An 18,861-nucleotide genomic window follows, 5' to 3' on the forward strand; every position below is an offset into this window, starting at 1 on the left:
ACACTAGACTTGGAATCAGCAGCTAAGAGTGGGCATGGACTCTATTCTGGTAGGTGTGGCCACAGCCACCTCCAGGGTCCCAGGGCAGCAGAGAAAGAGGTTCCCCAGTGGAGTCCAGGCCTGGAGAGACTGGGGTGCACAGAGCAAGTCGCAGTGTGTGCGCCCAACCAGCCAGTCCTCCGGGGGCTCTTTGGGCATGGTCCTGATCACTTGGCGCCTGGAGCCCAATTCTCTGGCCCTGCAGGGATTCTGCAAACTCCCCAACATCCTGTATAAATCTATTTTCTGCTTAAACTAGCTTTGTTTTCTGTTGCTTGTCATGAGAATCCTGACTTCTCTAGGGAGTGTATATCAAAGTCTTACAAAGTCTCCTCAGCTCTTCTGAAGGACTGCTATTCCACGCTTGGGAATCTACCCCCCAGGGTAATTATGCTCCAGTAAAGTACCATCAATATGGAAGGAAGTTGTGAACCATTGTTTTTGTCCACCCAGCATCCATTCCCATTCTTCTGGCAACAACAGCTTGACTTTGTTCAGAGGAACTCTCTGCCCACCTTTGGTCCTTGTGCTTCTGACAGAAATGACCCCTCCATTGACTCGTAAGAAAAGCGTGTGATCCAGAGCCAGCTAATCACAGCAAGACATCTCCCTGACCACAGCAACTGGGTGCAGAGAGGAGAGAGAACTCGCAGGGAAGTAAATCTGATCCTATCAGAGCTCATACTGAGATCTTTGCTTGAGGGCTACAGAAGACAACTTATTCTCTTTTCCGCCGTGGTTGTTCACAGAAAGGACAGAATCTGGGTGCTGATGATGGGCCCCATTACCACTGCCTAGGCATAGCTTGCCTACGAGGAAGCCTTCACAGAGAGGTGGCAAGAGACAGATTCCCTAATGACACCCTTTAAGCGCCTGGATCCAGCAGTACCTGAACCTGGAATAGATCTATGCCTCTGTACTTTTCCATAACTTGAAACCATGTTTGTCTTACTTACATCAACTTGAGTTTGGGAGGTATACACGAAAGAGATATCCGAAATAAATAAATAAGATTAATATCACACAATGTTCTGGAAGTTTCATAAACTTATTTGAGATCTGAAACGAAGGTAGGTGCATTGGCTGAAAAAAAAATCCCGTATAATAATAATAATAGCTAAAGCTGGTGTAGTGCTTAATATGAGCCAGGCACTGTTTTAATTCCTCTGCTTGTTTTAACTTGCTAATTCTTCAAACAATGCATGAATAGAGACCACTACCACTACCATTTTAGAAATGAGGAAACTGAGCCACAGAAAGGCCAAAGAAGGTGCCCAAGATCACCCAGCCAACAAGTGATTGAGCCAGGATCCAAACCCAGGCACTCTGACTCCAGGTTCTGGATTGTCTCCTGTTGCAGTGTTCAAAATCACTGGAAACACACAGAGACCTACCAGGAAGCAAAATGTTTCTGAAGGAGCTGGAAATCATCTTTTTTTTTTTTTTTTTTAAGATTTTATTTATTTGCAAGAGAGAGAATGAGAGACAGAGAGCATGAGAGAGAGGAGGGTCAGAGGGAGAAGCAGACTCCCTGCTGAGCAGGGAGCCCGATGTGGGACTCGATCCCGGGACTCCAGGATCATGACCTGAGCCGAAGGCAGTCGCCTAACCAACTGAGCCACCCAGGCGCCCCAAATCGTCTTTTAAAAAAAAAAAAAAAACACTGTTTTAAAAAATGAGGGAGAGGGGCACCTGGGTGGTACAGTCAGTTGAACGTCTGATTCTTGGTTTCAGCTCAGGTCAGGATCTCCGGGTCCTGAGATCAAGCCCCACCTCAGGCTCAGCGCAGAGTCTGCTTGGGACTCTCTCTGCCTCTCCCTCTGCCCCTCCCCCCTGCTCTCTCTCTCTCTCTCAAATAAATAAATAAATCTTTTTTTTTTTTAAGTGAGGGAGAGAATGAGGGCATCTTTAGCCATCTAATGATGAGGCAGATTGGTTTTCGGTCAATTGTAGGGCTCTTCTCATGCACCAGGACAGTCCTGTTTCCCTGTTTCCTCAAAAGCTATATGTAACTCCAGGAGACTCCTTCACAAGGCCTTCAGAGAATCTCCAGAGACCCTCCTGAGAATTCCAAACATTCCCCCCAAGAACATCCAAAGAGATTCCCCCAGAGATTCCTGCCCCTGATAACCTCCTGAGACACCCCCTCCTTCGAGGATCCCATAGCCTGTCCAGGCTCCTACTGACCGGTGACTTGGCCCAGGCTGGCACACTTGTGCTTTCTGCAATCTGTCCAGATGCCCAGGTAGCCAGTATAAGAGCCCTGCAAGTAGGCCAGACGTCCATCTGCCACGCTGAGCGCCATCAGGGTTGCAAGGACGTTGAAGACGAGAGACCAGCCCCGCAGGATGAACTTGCGGTCCTCATCCCAGGAAGAGACCACGTCGGCTGGGAAAGAAGAGAGCTCTGGGGGCCGGGATCCACCTGCAACCCACTGCTGCATGCTAGTCTCCATTTCTGACCGCGGCCACATCTCCATCCCCACCCAGACCTTGCCTTTTACCCCATTTTCAATCCCCCTCCTCCAGCCATCTCCCCACCCCCACCCAAACCCCAATACCCACCTCTGCCCCATCTCTGATTCCAAACGCATCCTCATTCTCATCTCTAACCCTAATGCCCACCTCAGCCCCCATCCACAACCCCATTCGAAGCCCAAACCTACTTGTTTTATCTCCAACCCCATCCTCCAGTTCCTGTTCCCCAAACCCCAGCTCCATCACTGCTCTCAACCTCATCCCCTTATCTAGACCCCTGTCACAAATCCCAATCCAGGACACATACAGCTACAACAAAGGCTCCAAAGTGTGTTCACGAGGCTGAGACCCATGGTGTCGCCTACACCCTGCATTCACCACGCCCCTGTGATCCTGCCAACCTTGCCAACATGCAGGGACTCCTATCCCCACTCCCTTGCTCACTCACCTCCAGCCACACTAGACTTCACAGGGTCCCACTCACACTGAGAGCTTTCCTACCTCAGCACCTCCACACACAGTTCAGGCTGCTCCTTCTGCCTGGAACACTCTTCTTCCACCCGTGCCCAGAATGCCCTAACCACCCTCTCATGCCCCTCCTTCCACATCTCCTTTCCTGAACCACCCAGTCCAGCCCAGCCTCAATTCTTGGGTGAGGTCACCCACCAAATGCTCCCACAGTGCGACGTGCAACTTGTCTTCACTGGTATCCCACAGACTTGTGATTCCCCTTGTTTCACTACTTTTTTCCCTATCAGTCTCCCCCAGTGGACCTCCTTGAGGATAGGGAACAAATCTCTTCTGGTTCCCACTGCACCCTCATCAGCTGGTATAGAGCTTTTGCTATTTGTTCAATGAAAAGGGTCATGACTGAATGCAAGAATAAATGAACTGGTGGGGGCATCCATGGTATCTAGTTAGAGTAATACCTTCCTGTCCTTCTGTGGCACCTCTCAATGTGGATTTCAGAAGAAGTTGGATATATAGGTCTTGGACTTGGGAAGGAGCTCGGCGGGGGGTGAGGGGGTGGACAAAGTTACTTGGAGCATCAAAATCAACATCTGCGAAGTGTAAAAAACTCCAACAGGTTTTGATTACAATGGGTTCTATGTGCTTTTACATGTTATTAACCCACTTCATCCTTAAGAAAACCCTCTAAAGTATCATTATCTCCTTGGACAAATGAGGAAGCTAAGGCGCAGAGGAGTTGGATATTCATGTGATTAAAGACATGAAAGTTCGTGGATTTTTCTTTTTACTTTCTTTCTTTCTTTTTTTTTTTTCCCCCCAAAAGGTTACCAAAAAGCCAAAAGGAGGGATGGGGGAAAGGCAAGTTTGAAATATCTCCACTCCTGACTGAAAAGGCTGCCCACACTCGGAGTACCTGCATTCCCACTAAACTCTTTTGAGCCCTTCTCAAGCTGTGGCTGTTCTGCCTCCCCTCCCAAGCCCGGACTGCAGGTCTCTGAGGGCAGTGAATGGGTCCAACCTTCTCTCGGTCCCCAAGGCCTCAGGAGAAAGTAAAGAAAGACAGAGACAGAGGAGAAAGAGAGCAAGGAGAGACACCGAACTTGAAAAGGGAATACAAGGAGGAAATTAATTCAGGGAAGGCCCTGGGAGTGGGGCGGGGTAGGGGCAGGTAGGAGGAGGGACTTACAAATTCAGATCTCAAGCCCTCCAGAAACTGTAAGAACTGACCTCAGAGATGCTGGTGCCCTAGTGCTGGCTCAGCCCTGCCCAGCCCTGACCCTACTCTGGCCCCTCTCTGATTCTGCTCTGTCTGGTCACTCCCTCCCCACTGCCCCCCCACCCCTGCCCAGTCCTGACATCTCTCAGACCCATCCATGACCTCTTCTTGACCCAATCCTGACCCTGCCCATATCCCACATGGAACCCACCCTGACCCAACCTCAGCCCAGCCCCCATGTCACTCACACAGGGTAGAGTATGAATCCATGGCCAACTTCCTAACCTCCCGGAATCTCTCCAACTGTCATGGAACCTCCCTCCTGTCCCCAGCTGCAGGCCAGACTGAAGCCCTGAGGCCTGCCCCTGGACAGCAGGAGAGACCAGAGAACACAGAAGAAGGGTCAGAGAGATCCAAACCACAAAGGACAGAGCCTGAACCTGGGAAAGAGACCAAGAGACTCCTAGGTGGCCATGAAGGTGCCTGGAAGGAGGGGCTAAAGCAGTTGGCAGGCTGTTTAGTTCATCTGGGAACTGGCCTTGCCCTGCATTTCCACATGTCCCAGAGGCCCCAACCTCACCACAAGAGCACCCAGCCAGATGTCCTTACAGCAGCTCCCGGTAATACCCAAAAGGAGACCCCAAGCTCTCCGTCCATTCTCCACAGTCAGCGGGTCAGCACCCAAGAACCCCTGCCCACTCTCCATAATCACCAGGTCAGCATCCAAGAGCCCCTGCCCATTATCCACAATCGCCGGGTCAGCATCCAAGGACCCCTGCCCATTATCCACAATCGCCGGGTCAGCATCCAAGAATCTCCACTGATCAGCAGTCGCTGGGGCAGTATCCAAGACACACCGTCCATTATCAACAGTCGCCGGGTCAGTACTGAGAACACACCAGCCATGATTGGCAGTCGCCGGGTCAGTATCCAAGATGCACCATCAGTTACCTACAGTCGCCGTTTCAATACCCGAGATGGTCCACCCATTTTCCAAACTCGCTACTTCAGCATTCAAAATTCTCCGTTAATTACTCACAACTCCCTGCCCAATATAGAGTCAGTGACCTACAGCAGCACTCAAGCCAGTAGCAATAACCGTCGGCCAACAAGCTGGAGTCCACGCTCAAGTATTCAAGGCCTCACATCACCAATCCGGGCCGAAGTCGATGTCCCCCCTTCAATTACTCACAGCCCCACGGCCAGTATCGAAAGCATCGATTCAGTCATCTGGACCTCGCAGGAGAGTTTCAGAGGCTCTGTGGACAGCGCCCAATTCAACCAAAGTACTCTCGACAACAATATCCAGAGCATACAGTCAAGCAGATCCAATGAGATCAATTCTGGCGGGTGAGAGGCAGGGATCCAGGCAGTGGGCCAGGTTCTGGGCTAGAATTCTGGGGGAGGGGCAGCACTCAAAGGTCAGGGACCAGAACTAAAACCAATATACTGGAGGCTGGAGGTTGGACCCAGGTGTGGCAGGAAGCTGAATCTGAAGGTTGGCTCTGGGTGGTGCTTGGCATAAAGGCTGGATCTGTGATTGATTCAACCTAGGAATGGAATGTAGGGGTGGCAGGGTCTGGAAGCTAGATCTGGAGGCAAGGGAGCCTAGAGGCCGAATGTGGGTGAGCAGGTTCTAGAGGCAGGACCTGGGGGATACAGGGCATGGAGGATGGACATAGAGACAAGAAAGTCTGAAGGCTAGACTGGATGGGACAGGGTCTGGCAGATGGACCTGGGGTGGCTGAGCTGGGTGGCTGGACTCAGTGCTGACACTGGTGGTGGGCAATCTGCTACAGGTTTCAGAACAAGGGTAGACACAGCCATTCACAGCTGCCCATGGGCTGGCGGCTGCTGCATGGAGCCAAGAAGATCAGCCGCCAGCTGAGCCTAGCACTGAGCCTGGTTGGCATGATGATCATCGGTCTCATCTCTCTGGGCCAGCCCTGGATCCACTTCCAGGTGCCACTCAGACCTCCTGGGCACCCTGATGGCTCCTTGACCATCCCCATCAACACCATCCTCTTTGTACGGTGCCCTGACATCTCCTGCCTACATGAGTACGACCAGAATGCTTGTAAGGCCTGCTCTATACTCACCATTCCTGGGACTCATCTCTCCTCTTTGTCCCAGGGACCCTTCTCTGCCTTCCCTGGGAGGGTCTTCCCTTCTCTTGATAGTTCTCACTACCCCCCAGATAATCATCCCTTCCCCCAGATGATCCTCACTGCCTCAGAACCATCCTCATTGCCCTATGCTCATCTTCACCCCCATGACTCCCAACCTCACAGTCCTCATAACCCTAGGATCTTACACATTATCCTGAGGCTTTTTCACCCCAGGGAACATGCCCTCATAACACAGACCTGGTTCCTCAATGCTCATCCCACCTCTCCCTGCCCAATAACCTGTTCTCATTGATCCAGAGGTGTTCCCTCCATGCTAAAGGCATCTGCCTTAATATCCCTTCTCTAGAGCCCAATTTCAATTTTCTTAAAATGAGGATGAAGAATCTGCAAGGGAGAGGGTTCATGAACACTCCCAACCTCACTGGGGACCCTCTCCCCCATGCTCAGGGCCCAAGTGCCTCTTTTAGTGTTCCTGGTTTTCTTCCTTCCCCAGATTTGTTGGACTTTGCCTGGGCCTTTCTCCTCCTCGCCAGCATCGCCAGCTTCTGCCTCTGCATTTTACTCATAAACAGCATCTTCTTCACCAGCTCCAACTTGCCCTTGCTGGACTTCTCCAATGTCATCATCAGCATCCTGGCAGGCACGGCACTGAGATTTTTCCCTCTGGAACCAAGGCGAGAAGTACCTTGCCTAGCGCCCATCATAATATCCAATTCCTTCCCCCACCACATTCCAATCCCATCCCCATCCTCACTTTCATCACCAATCCCAATCCTGTGTCCCTCCAAATCTCCAATCCATCCCCATAAAAAAATATGAACTTCCAACACAACCCCATCTCTAGCCCCAATACCAGCTTCCACTTCGCCTCCCATCTCTATCACCAACAAATCTCAAACTCACCCATTTCCCCCTTGGGAATGCCCATCCCCATCCCAAACTGCATTCCAGTTCTATCTACTTTTCAATCTCCAAACCATCCCCATCACCATCTCCAACCCCTTTCCAAATCTCAACACCCAATTCAACCCCATACCTAACCCTCCTCAACACTCGTTCCAAACTCAACCCAACCCTATCACCTGTGAACCTCATTTCAAACTCAACCACAACCCACCCCCAACCCCATCCTCCATCCTTATCACTTAAACTTCAACCTCTACCCAATTACCCATTTCCAGTTCCAACCCCATCCCAAATCCTGTCTCCCCACCACCACCTTCTCTGATCGTGTTCAAGCTACTTAGTCTTTCTGAGCCACAGTTTTCTCATCTGTAGGATGGAGATAAAATTTCCTACCACATGAAGGTGTAGTGAGGATTGAATTAGAAAATGTTGGTACTTGATGGTAGCTATTTAACTTTGCCCAAGTCCTTACCATGATAATCCTCCCACCTGACCCAAATAACTCAAAGTTGATACTCTGATTAGAATAGTCTAGTTTAAAAAGAAGAAAGAAGGGGGAGGAGGAGGAGGAGGAGGGTCTAGTTTTCCATTTGCATGCCAAATACACTTTTTAGAAAAGGAGGTGGGGCAGCATTTTAATTTGGAAATGAAGGATATTATGTTCCTGTCATTTGTAGTAATTGACCACAACTTTTATTTGTATCAGGAAAATATTCTTGGAGAGTGATAGCAAAGCCAAGAATAGGAAACACTCAACTTCCTGTTTCCTTGTGTGCAAAAATTATTTATCCAATTTGTCTGGTAGCTCTTCCCAATTGTTGAAATATAAGGTACAAAGGGTAGAAAACACCTCAGTTTTATGTCATCTAATATAAGACATTTTTCTACAAAAAAAAAAAAAAAAACATTTCTGCCCATTCCTTTTAATTAAATGGAAAACACCTCCTATATTATCTTTCAATACATAAATTTAAAAATTACCCAGGACTTCAGTACCCAAAATTTTAAAAGTTGAAATATCCAGAATGAGTGGGTTTCTTGTTCCCTTCTTCAGAGAAGCCCAAAATTAAAGACCCAATACAATGATAACAATCAAGCTCAATTCTGGGCTCACTGTGTGTCAGGAAATGTGCCAATCTCAACAACTCCTCATGATAGCCCAAGGAGATGAGTTCTATGATTACATGCACTTTACAGAGGAGAGAAATGAGGCTCAGAGAGATGGAGTGGTTGCCCTAAGGTGGGAGGGAGAGGCAGGACAAGAGCTCTGGTCTGTTGGCCCCAAAGCCTATGGTTTTAGACACCACCATGGCCTGGTTAAAGACTAAGACTTGTGCTTCCAATGTGCTGACCATGACATTGGGAAGGAACTTCCTTTCCCACCTGTGCACAGAGGTACAGGGAGGCGACAGAAAGATGGAGAATACTGAGCAAGGGGTAGGCAGCCACACAACTATGGGCAGGGGTCTGCACACACCTGATGCTCAGCTTCCTAACACCTGTACTCGTGCAGGGACCAGCATCATCTTGGGTATCCTGTTCTACCTGATGCAGGCCAGTGGGTACCTGCAGGAAGGCATGACCTACAGGCTGGGGAACAGCTTCTACCTGGCATGGATCGGTGTCTTTCTCTTCCTGATGACTGGTCTGGGCTTGGGTGGGGTTTGGTTTGGGCATGGGTTTTCAGGAAGACAGACAGGGACTGAGTGGGATAGAGTTTGGGATGGGGATGGGTTAGATAAGATGGGATAGCGGTGGGAAACAAGATTGGGGAGATGAGGGTGGGGATGGGTGGGCATAGGGCTGGATGTGGGGACGGGGTTGGGTTTGGGTTTGGAAATGGATTGGGGACACGGTAGGGGCGTGATTGGGCTTGGGGAGGGAATTGGGATCAGGGGTGAGCTGTGAACTCTGCTTCTCACTCCCTCTGCTCTCTTCCTTCTCCAGGTTTCTTTTCCTATCTGAACTACATGAATTTCTGGTCCATCCTGGCGCTCCAAGCCATCTGGACTTAGGACATGGGAATGACTCCAACTCTCCAGGCCTGTTCCCATGGCTCTCTGCCAAGTACCTGACAACCCTGCTCTCTAGTTGAGAGTCTTGCCCTTTTCAGTCCCCTCTGAATCCCCCCACTCAGATTAATAATTAGTATATTTAAATAATCTGTATTTTTTGCCCAGAATATTCTCTTAGCTCAGTACGTTGTTAAGGGTTCTGTGGAAATGCCATCTCTCCATGGGCCCATCCCTTGGACCCTCTGGGGTAGAGGGATAGGTAAGGGAAGGAACTCAGGAGAAAGAGATGAGAGGCACAAGGTCAACAAAGGGACTGAGCCAGCGGTTCCTGGCATACATACAGATGGGGGCAATCAATATTTGTTGAGTAGCTGAGTCTCTCCAGGCCCTCAAGCCTTTATCCTTTACTTTCATGACCCCCAATAATGTGCCCCTTCTGAGGCAAATTCTCCCTGCACCTACACTTCGCCTCCTGCCTTTACCAGCAACCCTTATCACCACTTCCTCTTCTCCCCTAACCGTCCCCCGACACAGGACTGTTCTTTTCAAAAATTATCTGTTTATTTCTCTACCTATCTTTAAGGCTGTTCGATGTAGCATATTTTTGCTATCAGAGTCATTTGCTGAGCAGGGCAGGGTTGAAACTCAAGTACAAATTTTATCTCCTTGCCTGGGTCCCCTTGCAGGGTCTTGACCTGGGGGTCACCTCTACCTCCCTCTCGCACAGTGGTTAAGCTGGAAGGGTTGAGTCTCGGCTCTGCCACTTTATTGGCTCTGTGACCTGTGTCCAGGTGTTGAACTATCGGGTCTGTTTCCTCATCTGTAAAATGGGGGTAATGATAGTACTTCAACCTAGATGGAGTTGAACATAACACCTAGTCCATAGTTTGTGCTATTTAAGGGTTGCTAAAATAATCCTGCCCCTTCTCCCCCACAAAAGGTTCTCAAATTTCTTCATCTTTAATGAAAATTGAGCTGCAACTATGTGGCAGACACTAGATCGATAGCAGTGATCAAACTAGACACAAATCCTTGTTTTTATGGCTTGACATTTTGGCAGAGGGGCAAAAATATATGCCCACAAACAAAGAGATATGTTAGGGATAAATGCTATGAGGAAAAATAAAGGAGGGGAAGAGAGATGGGTCTGGGAAGGAGTGGGGGCTCCCTGCCAAGGTGACATCGGAGCAGACACATGACTGAAGAGAGGGGAGCCATGGGGAGAGATTGGGGGACAGGATTCCTGGCAGAGGGGACAGCAAGTGCAAAGGTCCTGAGGTACAAATGTCCTTCCTTGGCGGGTTCCAAGAAGACTAGGGAAGCCAAAGTGCTAATGCAGCCTGAGCAAGGGAGAGGGGGGCAGGGGCAGAGTGGGAACAGGGGCCAGGTCACTCTGGGCTTTGTGGGCCACAGTGAGGGCTTTGCTTTACTCTGAGTGAGGCAAAAGCCAGTGAAGGAAATGTCTCATTTTCTTTTTAACAGAAGGGTATAGGTCTCTTACTTCAGACCATAAGCTTCATGGGAGGCATCTCCTCACTAGAAGTAAGAAAACAATCCAAATGACAAGGGAGACCAGCTAAACAATGTGTGTTCCACTCAAGAAGGGAATACTTTGCCACTGTTTAAGGAATGAAGTCACTCTGTACATACTGATGGAGGGGAAGACTATTTATGGGACAAAGTGGAGTGGCGGGGCGGAGCATACGTGTATGCGTGTGTATAGCCATAAGGTAAAAAGTCTACACCACATCGACAGTGGCGACTCTGGTGAGTGGGTCTGAAGTGGAGAAGTTTCATTTTTTATCTTCGAAAAAAAAAAAAAATGTTTACAATCATGTCAGTTCAAAGACACTCCTTAGAGCTCCGACCCTACCAAGAATCCAAGCCCCCAGGTCTTAGACCATCTAAACCGGGGGGGTGGGGGGGGGGGGGTGGTGAGGGCAGGAGATCCAGCCCTCGCTCAGCCCAGGAGTCCTGGCCCCCAGCCCCCTCCTCCCTTATCCAGAAGGCCAGCCTTCCAGCCCCGGCGTCCAGGCACCGACCCCTCCTCTCGCTGCTCGGGACCGGCCTCTCATTCTGCGCCACGCGAGCACCGCTCCGGAACGCCCCCTGTCAATCTCCGCGCTGGCCCCGCCCCCACCCTGCGCCTGGACCCCGTCTGGCTCGGCCCCGCCTCTAGCCCCACCCTCTCGCCGCTGCCGCGCTGGCAATTCCAGTCGCCTCGGGTCTGGCTCCGCCCTCATTCGGGGTCCTGCCCCTTTTCAGCCCGCCTTTGGTGCTGTCCTCAGAATAGCCTGACGCTCATGACAGCACAACGGGGCCCGATATGCCACTGCTCCTTTTATCCGACCCCAGGGACAACATCGGATGGTCTGTTCAGGAAGATTTTAGCGAGAACAGCCATTATTCGCTTCCCCAAGCGCCAAAGTTGGGTTCCCGACACCGGCGCGCGCGCTGGGGGCCTCGGGGCGGAGCCCGGGCTGGCGCGGGCGGCGGGGCCCTGCGAGAGGCGCGCACTATAAAGCGGGACGCGAGGCCGCCCGCGCACGCCGTGGAGAGCGTGAGGGCTGGGTGAGCTCTTCTCGGCTTCTTGGCTCCGTTGCGTTGGCGCGGCTGGGCGTTCGGATCTGGGTCGCTCTTGTCACGAGGTGCCCCGGGGCTGCGGCGGGGCGGCCGGGTCGTCGCGTGGACGGGGTCAGGGCCCTTGGGAGACTCCGACGCGGGGCGGGCACGCTTTGGAAAGGGCGCTCGGGCTGGGGAGGACTCCCGCCGCCGGAGCGAAGGAGGGCTTCCAGAGCTAGCGCGCCTTTGCACCGCAGGCCGGCTGCGCCATCTCTGCTTCCCACGTCGCAGGCCTCCGCCATCTTGTCCATTTTTCTTGGGGGGCTGGGGGGGCCTGTCTTTATGGAGAGCGCGTGTGACACTGAGTTTTTCTTCCTGAGGTTTCCCACTCCCGTGCTAGCTACACGTGTCTTCCTTAGGCAGTCGCTGTTGTTTTTTCGATTGCACGTGGCTGGCATTTTGTACAACCTAGAACAAAGGTTATGGGGGGGGCCGGTAGAGGCAGGATCTCAGGGCTTTCTAAGGAATGAGGGGGAGCGGAGTCGCGAAATGAATTACTGGGTTGTTTCTGAGAACCACGTGGGTGTTCTTGTAGGAGAAAGCAGATGGGGCCTTTGTTTACCCTCAGGAATCATTCTTACGGTCCCTGCAGATATCAGAGTTTTGTGTTCATTCCACGTATCAGTTTTGTGAAACGTTACTTCTGGGCTAATTGGTCCTTGGGGTCTCGGACATCCATCCGTTTCCTGATTGCCGAGGAGACCCAGCCCCGGGGCAGCTGGCTGATTTTCTTTCTGCCCACCACGACCCAGCAAGAATCCCGTCTCGCTGAGTTTCTTCTCCCTTCCGGCAGCCCCCTGGAAAATCTTTGATCCTAACTGTGGCCGTGTCACGAGTGAGAGGATTTTTCTCCTCCATTCATCCCTGGCGCGCCCTCTGTCGCTGTGTCCGCTGTGTTCCTTTCACTTCTTATCATTAAAATCCTCAAGTGTGCTGGGAACTCGACAGAAGTTTAAGTTGTAACATTTTGCCATGGTTGCTTTCTTTGTGCTTCCTGTTTTGAAGGCATGTTTTTAATTTCATCGAAAATAGCTAACACTTTGTATTTGTGGTTCCGGAGTCCTCTCCAAAATGTCTTCCTCAGCTGATTTACTCCAAAATGGTGCAGTAAAGGCTCTCTGGTCATTGCATATGCTGCTTATATCTTAGGGGTTTTTTTCCTAGACTAGCTCCCTCCTTTTATGTGCCAGTAGGTTCTTCCAAGGGATGGATGTGTATCCTGGCAGCTTTCACTGTTTCGGGTTACTAACAAGTATAGCCAATGCTGAAAATCTGTAAAACTGGGCAAGGGCTGATAGACACTGGGGTTTCTCCGTGTAGTGGGTTTGAGGACAGTCCCCTGTGGACCTGTGACACTGGGGAGGTGGGGTATCAGTGATGTCTCATGGGAGACATCACTGGGGGGCTTTCATACCTTCCTGGTGGGTTTTGTGTTTCCCAGTCTCTTAAGTGCAGTTAATTTGGCCTCTGTTCCTGAAGGTGAGTGGCCTTGGGATCTGTTTGCAGTGGGTACCAGGGCTCCCGTGATGTCCAGCACTGGGCTCCGATCACCCCTGAGGATGCAGTGCCCCCCAGGACCTTTGACACCTGGGGATCTGAGAGGCCCTGGTTTTGATGTCTCTGGATGCCCCCCCCCAGACTGTTTTCTTCTTCCACCCTCACCACGTCCTTCCTGTGTTACAGGTGTATCTTCAAGCTGAGGAACCACTTACTATGACCCCATATTGGTGAGAACCCTTGCTTCCACTCCCTGACCCACACGCTTCCCCCCTCATCTAAAATACCTTCATTTGGGGTGACTTCACATCAGATATCTCTGGTGTGCCATTTGTGGGGGGATGTACATGCAATTCCCTTTTCATTTATAGCAGTGGGAATGTAGCCAGAATGGGCCTGGGTCCAATCCCAGCTCTGCTGTTCATGGGCTTGGAGAACTAGACAAGTGATTGGTCTCCTGAGCCTCAGTTTCTAAATCTGTAGAGTAGGACATTAGGAGCATATGGGCCTGAATCCTCTGCACAGTTGGGGACCGGGTGGGGGCAGCAGTGATGTTTCCCATCTTCAAAGGTAAGGGTTGAATTAGATGGAGAATACATAGATTGTGGAAGAAAAACATGTATTTGGGTTTCAAGGAAAAGGACTAATCAGAAATCTAATTTCCAAAGTCAGCAGAACAAAAGAAACAAGCTGGCAACATTTATCGCTGTTAATACTGAGGGTTTTATAGATTGGATACCTCGTACTTTTAAGCAGAGCTTAGCTTCCCAAGAATCCTGTATATATAAACTGATGCAGTTATTAAAGTTACCCTTGATTTACACAGTAACCATTGTTTAAAGGGACCGTTTATCTGGGGAATGTTGCACAAGTGTTTCAAAGAGCTAAATCAAAATGGGCGTAGAGACCTGTTACCTGAAAAGAAACAAGTGTTCTCTGCTCTAGGAGGCTTTTTTCTGTTGGGAACAGAACTGCAAGTGTATTCTCTGGCGTCCTTGGAGGTTTCAGCTCTTGCTGACGACACTTTAGGGAGGAGAAGCTACTTTCCGTGATGAGTGAGCTCAGATTTCAGATCATGAGTGTCTTAGGACGGGCGCACCTCGCCTGAGGTGTCCCCCTGCAGAGCTCTGACCGTTCGTGCTGCTGAGAGGGAGTTGCTGGGAAAATGGAGTAGGAAGTGTCCATTTGTTCGGCAAGGACAGGTGAGGGGAGACGAGAGCGGAACTGGAGGCTTTGGAAGATGCGAGGTGCGGGCAGAGCAGACATGGGGGTGTTCTCGGGAGGGTGCTCCTTGGATCTGAGCAGAGGAGGGAGGCTCCCTTCCCCTCACGGGTCTGTCAGGCAAATCTCTTCCACTTCCCAGGAGGAGAACCAGCCCCGGGGTTGGGGGAGGGGGTGCTGAGGTCAGTGCTGCAGATCATACAAGGGACACCCGTGGATGAGCCACAGTGAGGGGTGGGCAAGGGGAGATGAGGTGGGGGGGCGTGGCATCAAAAGGCACCTGATGGGGGCTTGCTCCTTGGCATCCCAATGGCCAGGTATTGGTCATTTGTCCTACCTGGATGAGCTCTTGTCTGTCAGCCCCCTTAGGACTGGAGGCAGGTGGCTCTGGGACCTGAGTGAGGAGGTGGACAAGGGCACCGGGGGCCCCCATGATGCCCAGCACTGGGCTCTGACCTCCCTTGAGGACACAGTGCCCCCCCAGGACCTTTGACACCCGGGGGGTCTGAGGGGCCCCCCACTCTGGGGAGGGAGGGATGGAGGGCCGTGGTTGCCCTGGGCCCCACTGACCTGCTCTTAACCTCTCTGACCCCTTCTCGTCTGCAGGTGGTTCCTCCAGGAGTCGAACAGCCCCGCCATCCGTGTGCTTGGTAAGAACAGAAGAGGGTCTCTCTTATTATTAATACCATAATGGTAATAAATTTGTCATTTTATGGTGATAACATAAAAGCAAATCCTGAGCATTTACTTAGAGCTGGGTCTAGTGCTAAGCATTAGATTCACTTACTCTTCACAGTATCCCTGTGAAGTGAGGAGTGGCAAGGGGAGGTGGTTACGAGAGAGGTTGCCGTGATGCTGTCAGGGCTTTTGAAGGGGCTGTGCTTGGGACCCCCATGATGTCCAGCACTGGGCTCTGACCTCCCCTGAGGACACAGTGCCCCCCCGGGACCTTTGACACCGGGGATCTGAGGGTCCCACTCTGGGGAGGTGCTGGAGGGTGGGGCTCTTTTCCCCCCTGGTGGCCTCTGTCCTTCCCTGAAGCTCCTGAGCCAGCGCCCCTCTGGCTTCCTACCGTTCTCTGCAGGGGACAGCTGTGACCATGGCCGAGAGAGCACTGGCGCCCCCCCAGATGGGGCGGGGGGACCGTTACTACACGTACACCGAGCTCCTGGCCATCTCGCGGCGCTTCAAGCAGAACCCCAATGAGCTCATGATCACCTGGATCCTGCGCGTCTATGACCAGGGCGGGCCAGCCCTGTCCCTGAATTCTGGAGAGCTGGCCCTGCTGGGCGACCTGACCAGCGATGCCATCTTCAACTACCGCTGTAAGACCCTGCGGGGCAGCTGCAAGGCCCTGCTCACCTGGCTGCTCCTGGCCTGGCGCCGGCGCTGGGAGTCCTTCCTGCACTTCGAGGCCACCGAGCTGCCCTTCCGCCCCTGGACCACCATGGAGGAGGGCATCCAGCTGGTGCGGGAGCTGGGCATGCTGGACTGGATCTACCGCGAGCCGCCCTCCCCTCCTGCGGGAGAGCAGGGGCCGAGGCCCGCGCCCGAGGACGTGCCCTTCACGCAGGGCCTGCAGCGGCGCCTGCTGACGGCCGCACCCTCGGAGCTGCGGCTCTCCCTCGTCAGCCTGCTGGTCAAGGGCATGACGGTGCTGGAGGCGGTGATGGAGATCCAGACCATCGCCGACGTGGGCCTGCTCTGGCGCCAGAGCCAGCCGGGCCGCGCCAAGCTCATGTTGGGGCCCAACCCGACGCGCAAAGACCTCATGGGCTGGCTGCTGAGCCACGGCGTGCCCAAGGAGCGGGTGGACAAGCAGCCCACCAAGGTCCTCCTCGAGCTGTACATCAAAGAGGCCAAGCGCAGCCGCAGTCACCCCGCCTACGTGCTGGGGGAGGAGCAGCCCCCGCCGCCCCCCTACTCAGACCAGGCCTGTGGGGAGGAGCCGCCCGTGCGGCACGACTAGGCCTCCTGGGCTCGGCCTGCTAGGTGGTCTCCGTGGCGGAGGCAAAGTCAGAGCCCCCCCGCGTGGACGGAGGCATGGCCCGTCTGCCTGTCCTCCCGCCTCCCGAGGGCAGGCTGCCCTGTTACTGCATCTGAGGTTCCCAGGAGAGCGGGCTGTCCTTGCCCCCAGCCACCCCACAGGTGTCACCAGCCAGTGGTGGAGGAAGGCGAGCCCGCCCGTAGCCCTGGTGCCTTGTTCTCCCGGGGGCACAGCCTGCTCCTTTGTAGTCTGTTACATTTCAGTCCGACGGGCACAGTGGGTGGGCACCCACCCCTCGGCCACACGGGCCCCCAAAGCACTACAGGCCAGGTGGGGAGACCCCACAGCCCATGATACGAAAGCACCTTGAAGTTTGTACCCTTTTTCTTAAGGTATTTTTAAATGCAATGTTTTTACCTGATAATTTAAGGATATGCAACACTTCGGTTTTAGGGACGCTCCTTTCTCTTGGAATGGTTTTTCCCTTAAGACCTTTTTATTTTTATTTTATTATTATTATTTTGCAATTCCTTTCCATTTTAAAGTGGCCTTCTGCTGCTTGCTCACCGGGAGCCTCCCATCTGATTTCTCTCGGTGGATGTGTGACCTCTGGCCAGTGTCTGTCACATCTGGATTAAAGGTGTTGGGGCCAAGAATCCCAGCTTCGTGAGGACAGACGACCACCCTGGCAGGCTGCACTAGGCACGTGGGACTCATTAAATAACGTGAGCATTGCTGTGTGTGGACTGTGGTGTCTGACGGGTTGTGGTGTGGTCCTGGGGTAAGGGTGAGGATCATGGGCCGTGGCCCCAGGGAGGTCTGCCATCTCCTTGGGCTATCCTAGTATGCTGAGAAGGCTGGGCTCCTGTTGGGGCCACTCACAACAGGGTAGGGGAACCTGCTAGAACTTTGGGTCTGAATCTCTAAGCAAGAAGATGCTTCTCTCCCCTCCCCACCCCCCCCAAAGTGCATGACACTTCTTGAGGCCCTGTGATGGCTCCATACCTCCAGGGACGACGATGGGCAGGGTGGTGTGCAAGTTCTGAGAGCCCGGTCCCCACCCAGGGATGGGCATGAAGGAGGGAGGTCCCAAGCTTTTCTGAGCTGTGCAGACAGGGCTGCTGGCCCCTGTCCGAGGGCCCTGGCACCTTGCTCGCCGCAGGTGGAAGTTTGGGGATCTGGTGGCTAGGAGTAGCTTCTGTCTGTAAGTCTGGTCACCTCCCGCTACCCCATCCTGTTGGGCAGCTGCACACCGGCCTCCCCCGATCGTGGTGCCGTGTCCGTACATGCAGCTGATGACCTAGGCATGACCGTCAGTGCCCAGATTTGGGCCATTCAGTGCTTGGTATGCGGTGGGGAGGGGGCACCTCCCCTCCTGGGATGAGCAGTTAAGTGCAGGAACAGCGCCAACAGAGCCTGCTGTTTTTATCAGCAGGTGTGCGGTGGCTTTCCTTAGTCTTCAGTGCTGCCCGAGCTGTGCTCTCGGTGACAGGGGCCCCATCTACCGTCCGAGCCGCGCGGCAGCCGCCAGCCGTGTGTGACCAGAGTCCTTGAACTGCGGCCAGTGCAGCTGGGACCTCAGTTCCCCACTTGACTTCATTTAAAAGGCCGCGTGGCAGCCGCAGCCCACCCCCGAGCGCGTCGGAGCCCGGGCCCTGCTGGGAGCCCTGAGCCGTGTTCCCAGCGCCGCCCGCGCTGCCGGCGTCCGGGAGCCTCACGGCAGGGGCTGTGGGGTCTGAGGAGTTGGGCGTCCGGGCTCTGCCAGACGCGGTGGGGACCCAGAGGCCGGTCGCTTGGAGCCCGCCTCCGGCTTTGCCGTGGCTCCGGGCCCGGCACTTGGCGAGCGCTGTCCCTGTACACGGCGGGCCTGCCCCACCCCCCGCACCCGGAGGAGGGAGAAGAAGGTGACGCCGGTCTACGGCACTGAGCCTGCGCGGGTCCTGGAGTCAGGTCTCCACGGAGCGCGTGACCCGCGGAGGGGCTCCCTGAGCAGGTGCGCGCACCACGTGTGCTGTGCCTACGGACGCATGTCCCCACGGGTACTGACGTGCCACGTGCCCCCGTGCGTGTGCAGAGCTGTGCGTGAGTACACGGAGATGGGTCAGGTGGGCGCGTGCACGTATGTGCCGGCAGCCTGCGTGCACCCATGTGCGCAGAACCCAGGAAGCGTGTGTATGCACACGCGTGCCACGTACGTGTCCACAAGCCGCCCTTAACGCATGCCCATGTGCACACGGATGCCGACCCGCAGGAGCGCGCACAATGCCTGCAGCTTCCCGGC

The 18,861-nt window shown here is 53.4% G+C and overlaps 1 protein-coding gene and 3 non-coding genes across 9 annotated transcripts; all 4 read left to right on the top strand.

The window, feature by feature from the left end:
• The first annotated feature begins 11,762 nt into the window (after nt 1-11,762).
• Nucleotides 11,763-17,314, top strand: CUNH19orf48 (chromosome unknown C19orf48 homolog). 6 transcript variants are annotated; one of them, XM_032387997.1, is made up of 5 exons: nt 11,791-11,824; nt 13,559-13,602; nt 14,318-14,574; nt 15,200-15,243; nt 15,678-17,314. In XM_032387997.1, exon 5 carries the CDS (start codon nt 15,693-15,695, stop codon nt 16,560-16,562), a length of 870 nt encoding a protein of 289 aa, XP_032243888.1. In that variant the 5' UTR covers nt 11,791-11,824; nt 13,559-13,602; nt 14,318-14,574; nt 15,200-15,243; nt 15,678-15,692; the 3' UTR covers nt 16,563-17,314. The 6 variants fall into 6 exon arrangements, with proteins under 6 accessions (XP_032243882.1, XP_032243888.1, XP_032243887.1 ...); XM_032387996.1 differs by having other exon boundaries at nt 11,800-11,824; nt 14,342-14,574; XM_032387994.1 differs by having other exon boundaries at nt 11,814-11,901.
• LOC116622521 lies at nt 13,391-13,481 on the top strand. The gene has a single exon (XR_004297587.1). It is a non-coding gene; the product is annotated as a small nucleolar RNA SNORD88 (small nucleolar RNA).
• On the top strand, nt 15,017-15,109 carry LOC116622520. The gene has a single exon (XR_004297586.1). It is a non-coding gene; the product is annotated as a small nucleolar RNA SNORD88 (small nucleolar RNA).
• Nucleotides 15,479-15,569, top strand: LOC116622522. Its single transcript, XR_004297588.1, has one exon. It is a non-coding gene; the product is annotated as a small nucleolar RNA SNORD88 (small nucleolar RNA).
• Nucleotides 17,315-18,861: the final 1,547 nt, after the last annotated feature.

This window comes from Phoca vitulina, unplaced genomic scaffold (assembly GCF_004348235.1).
Source record: "Phoca vitulina isolate PV1807 unplaced genomic scaffold, GSC_HSeal_1.0 scaffold52, whole genome shotgun sequence".
NCBI classification, from domain to species: domain Eukaryota; kingdom Metazoa; phylum Chordata; class Mammalia; order Carnivora; family Phocidae; genus Phoca; species Phoca vitulina.

Excerpts from the sequence above, each read along its gene's own strand:
- CUNH19orf48 (XM_032387991.1), top strand. The coding sequence starts at position 15,693 with ATGGCCGAGAGAGCACTGGCGCCCCCCCAGATGGGGCGGGGGGACCGT.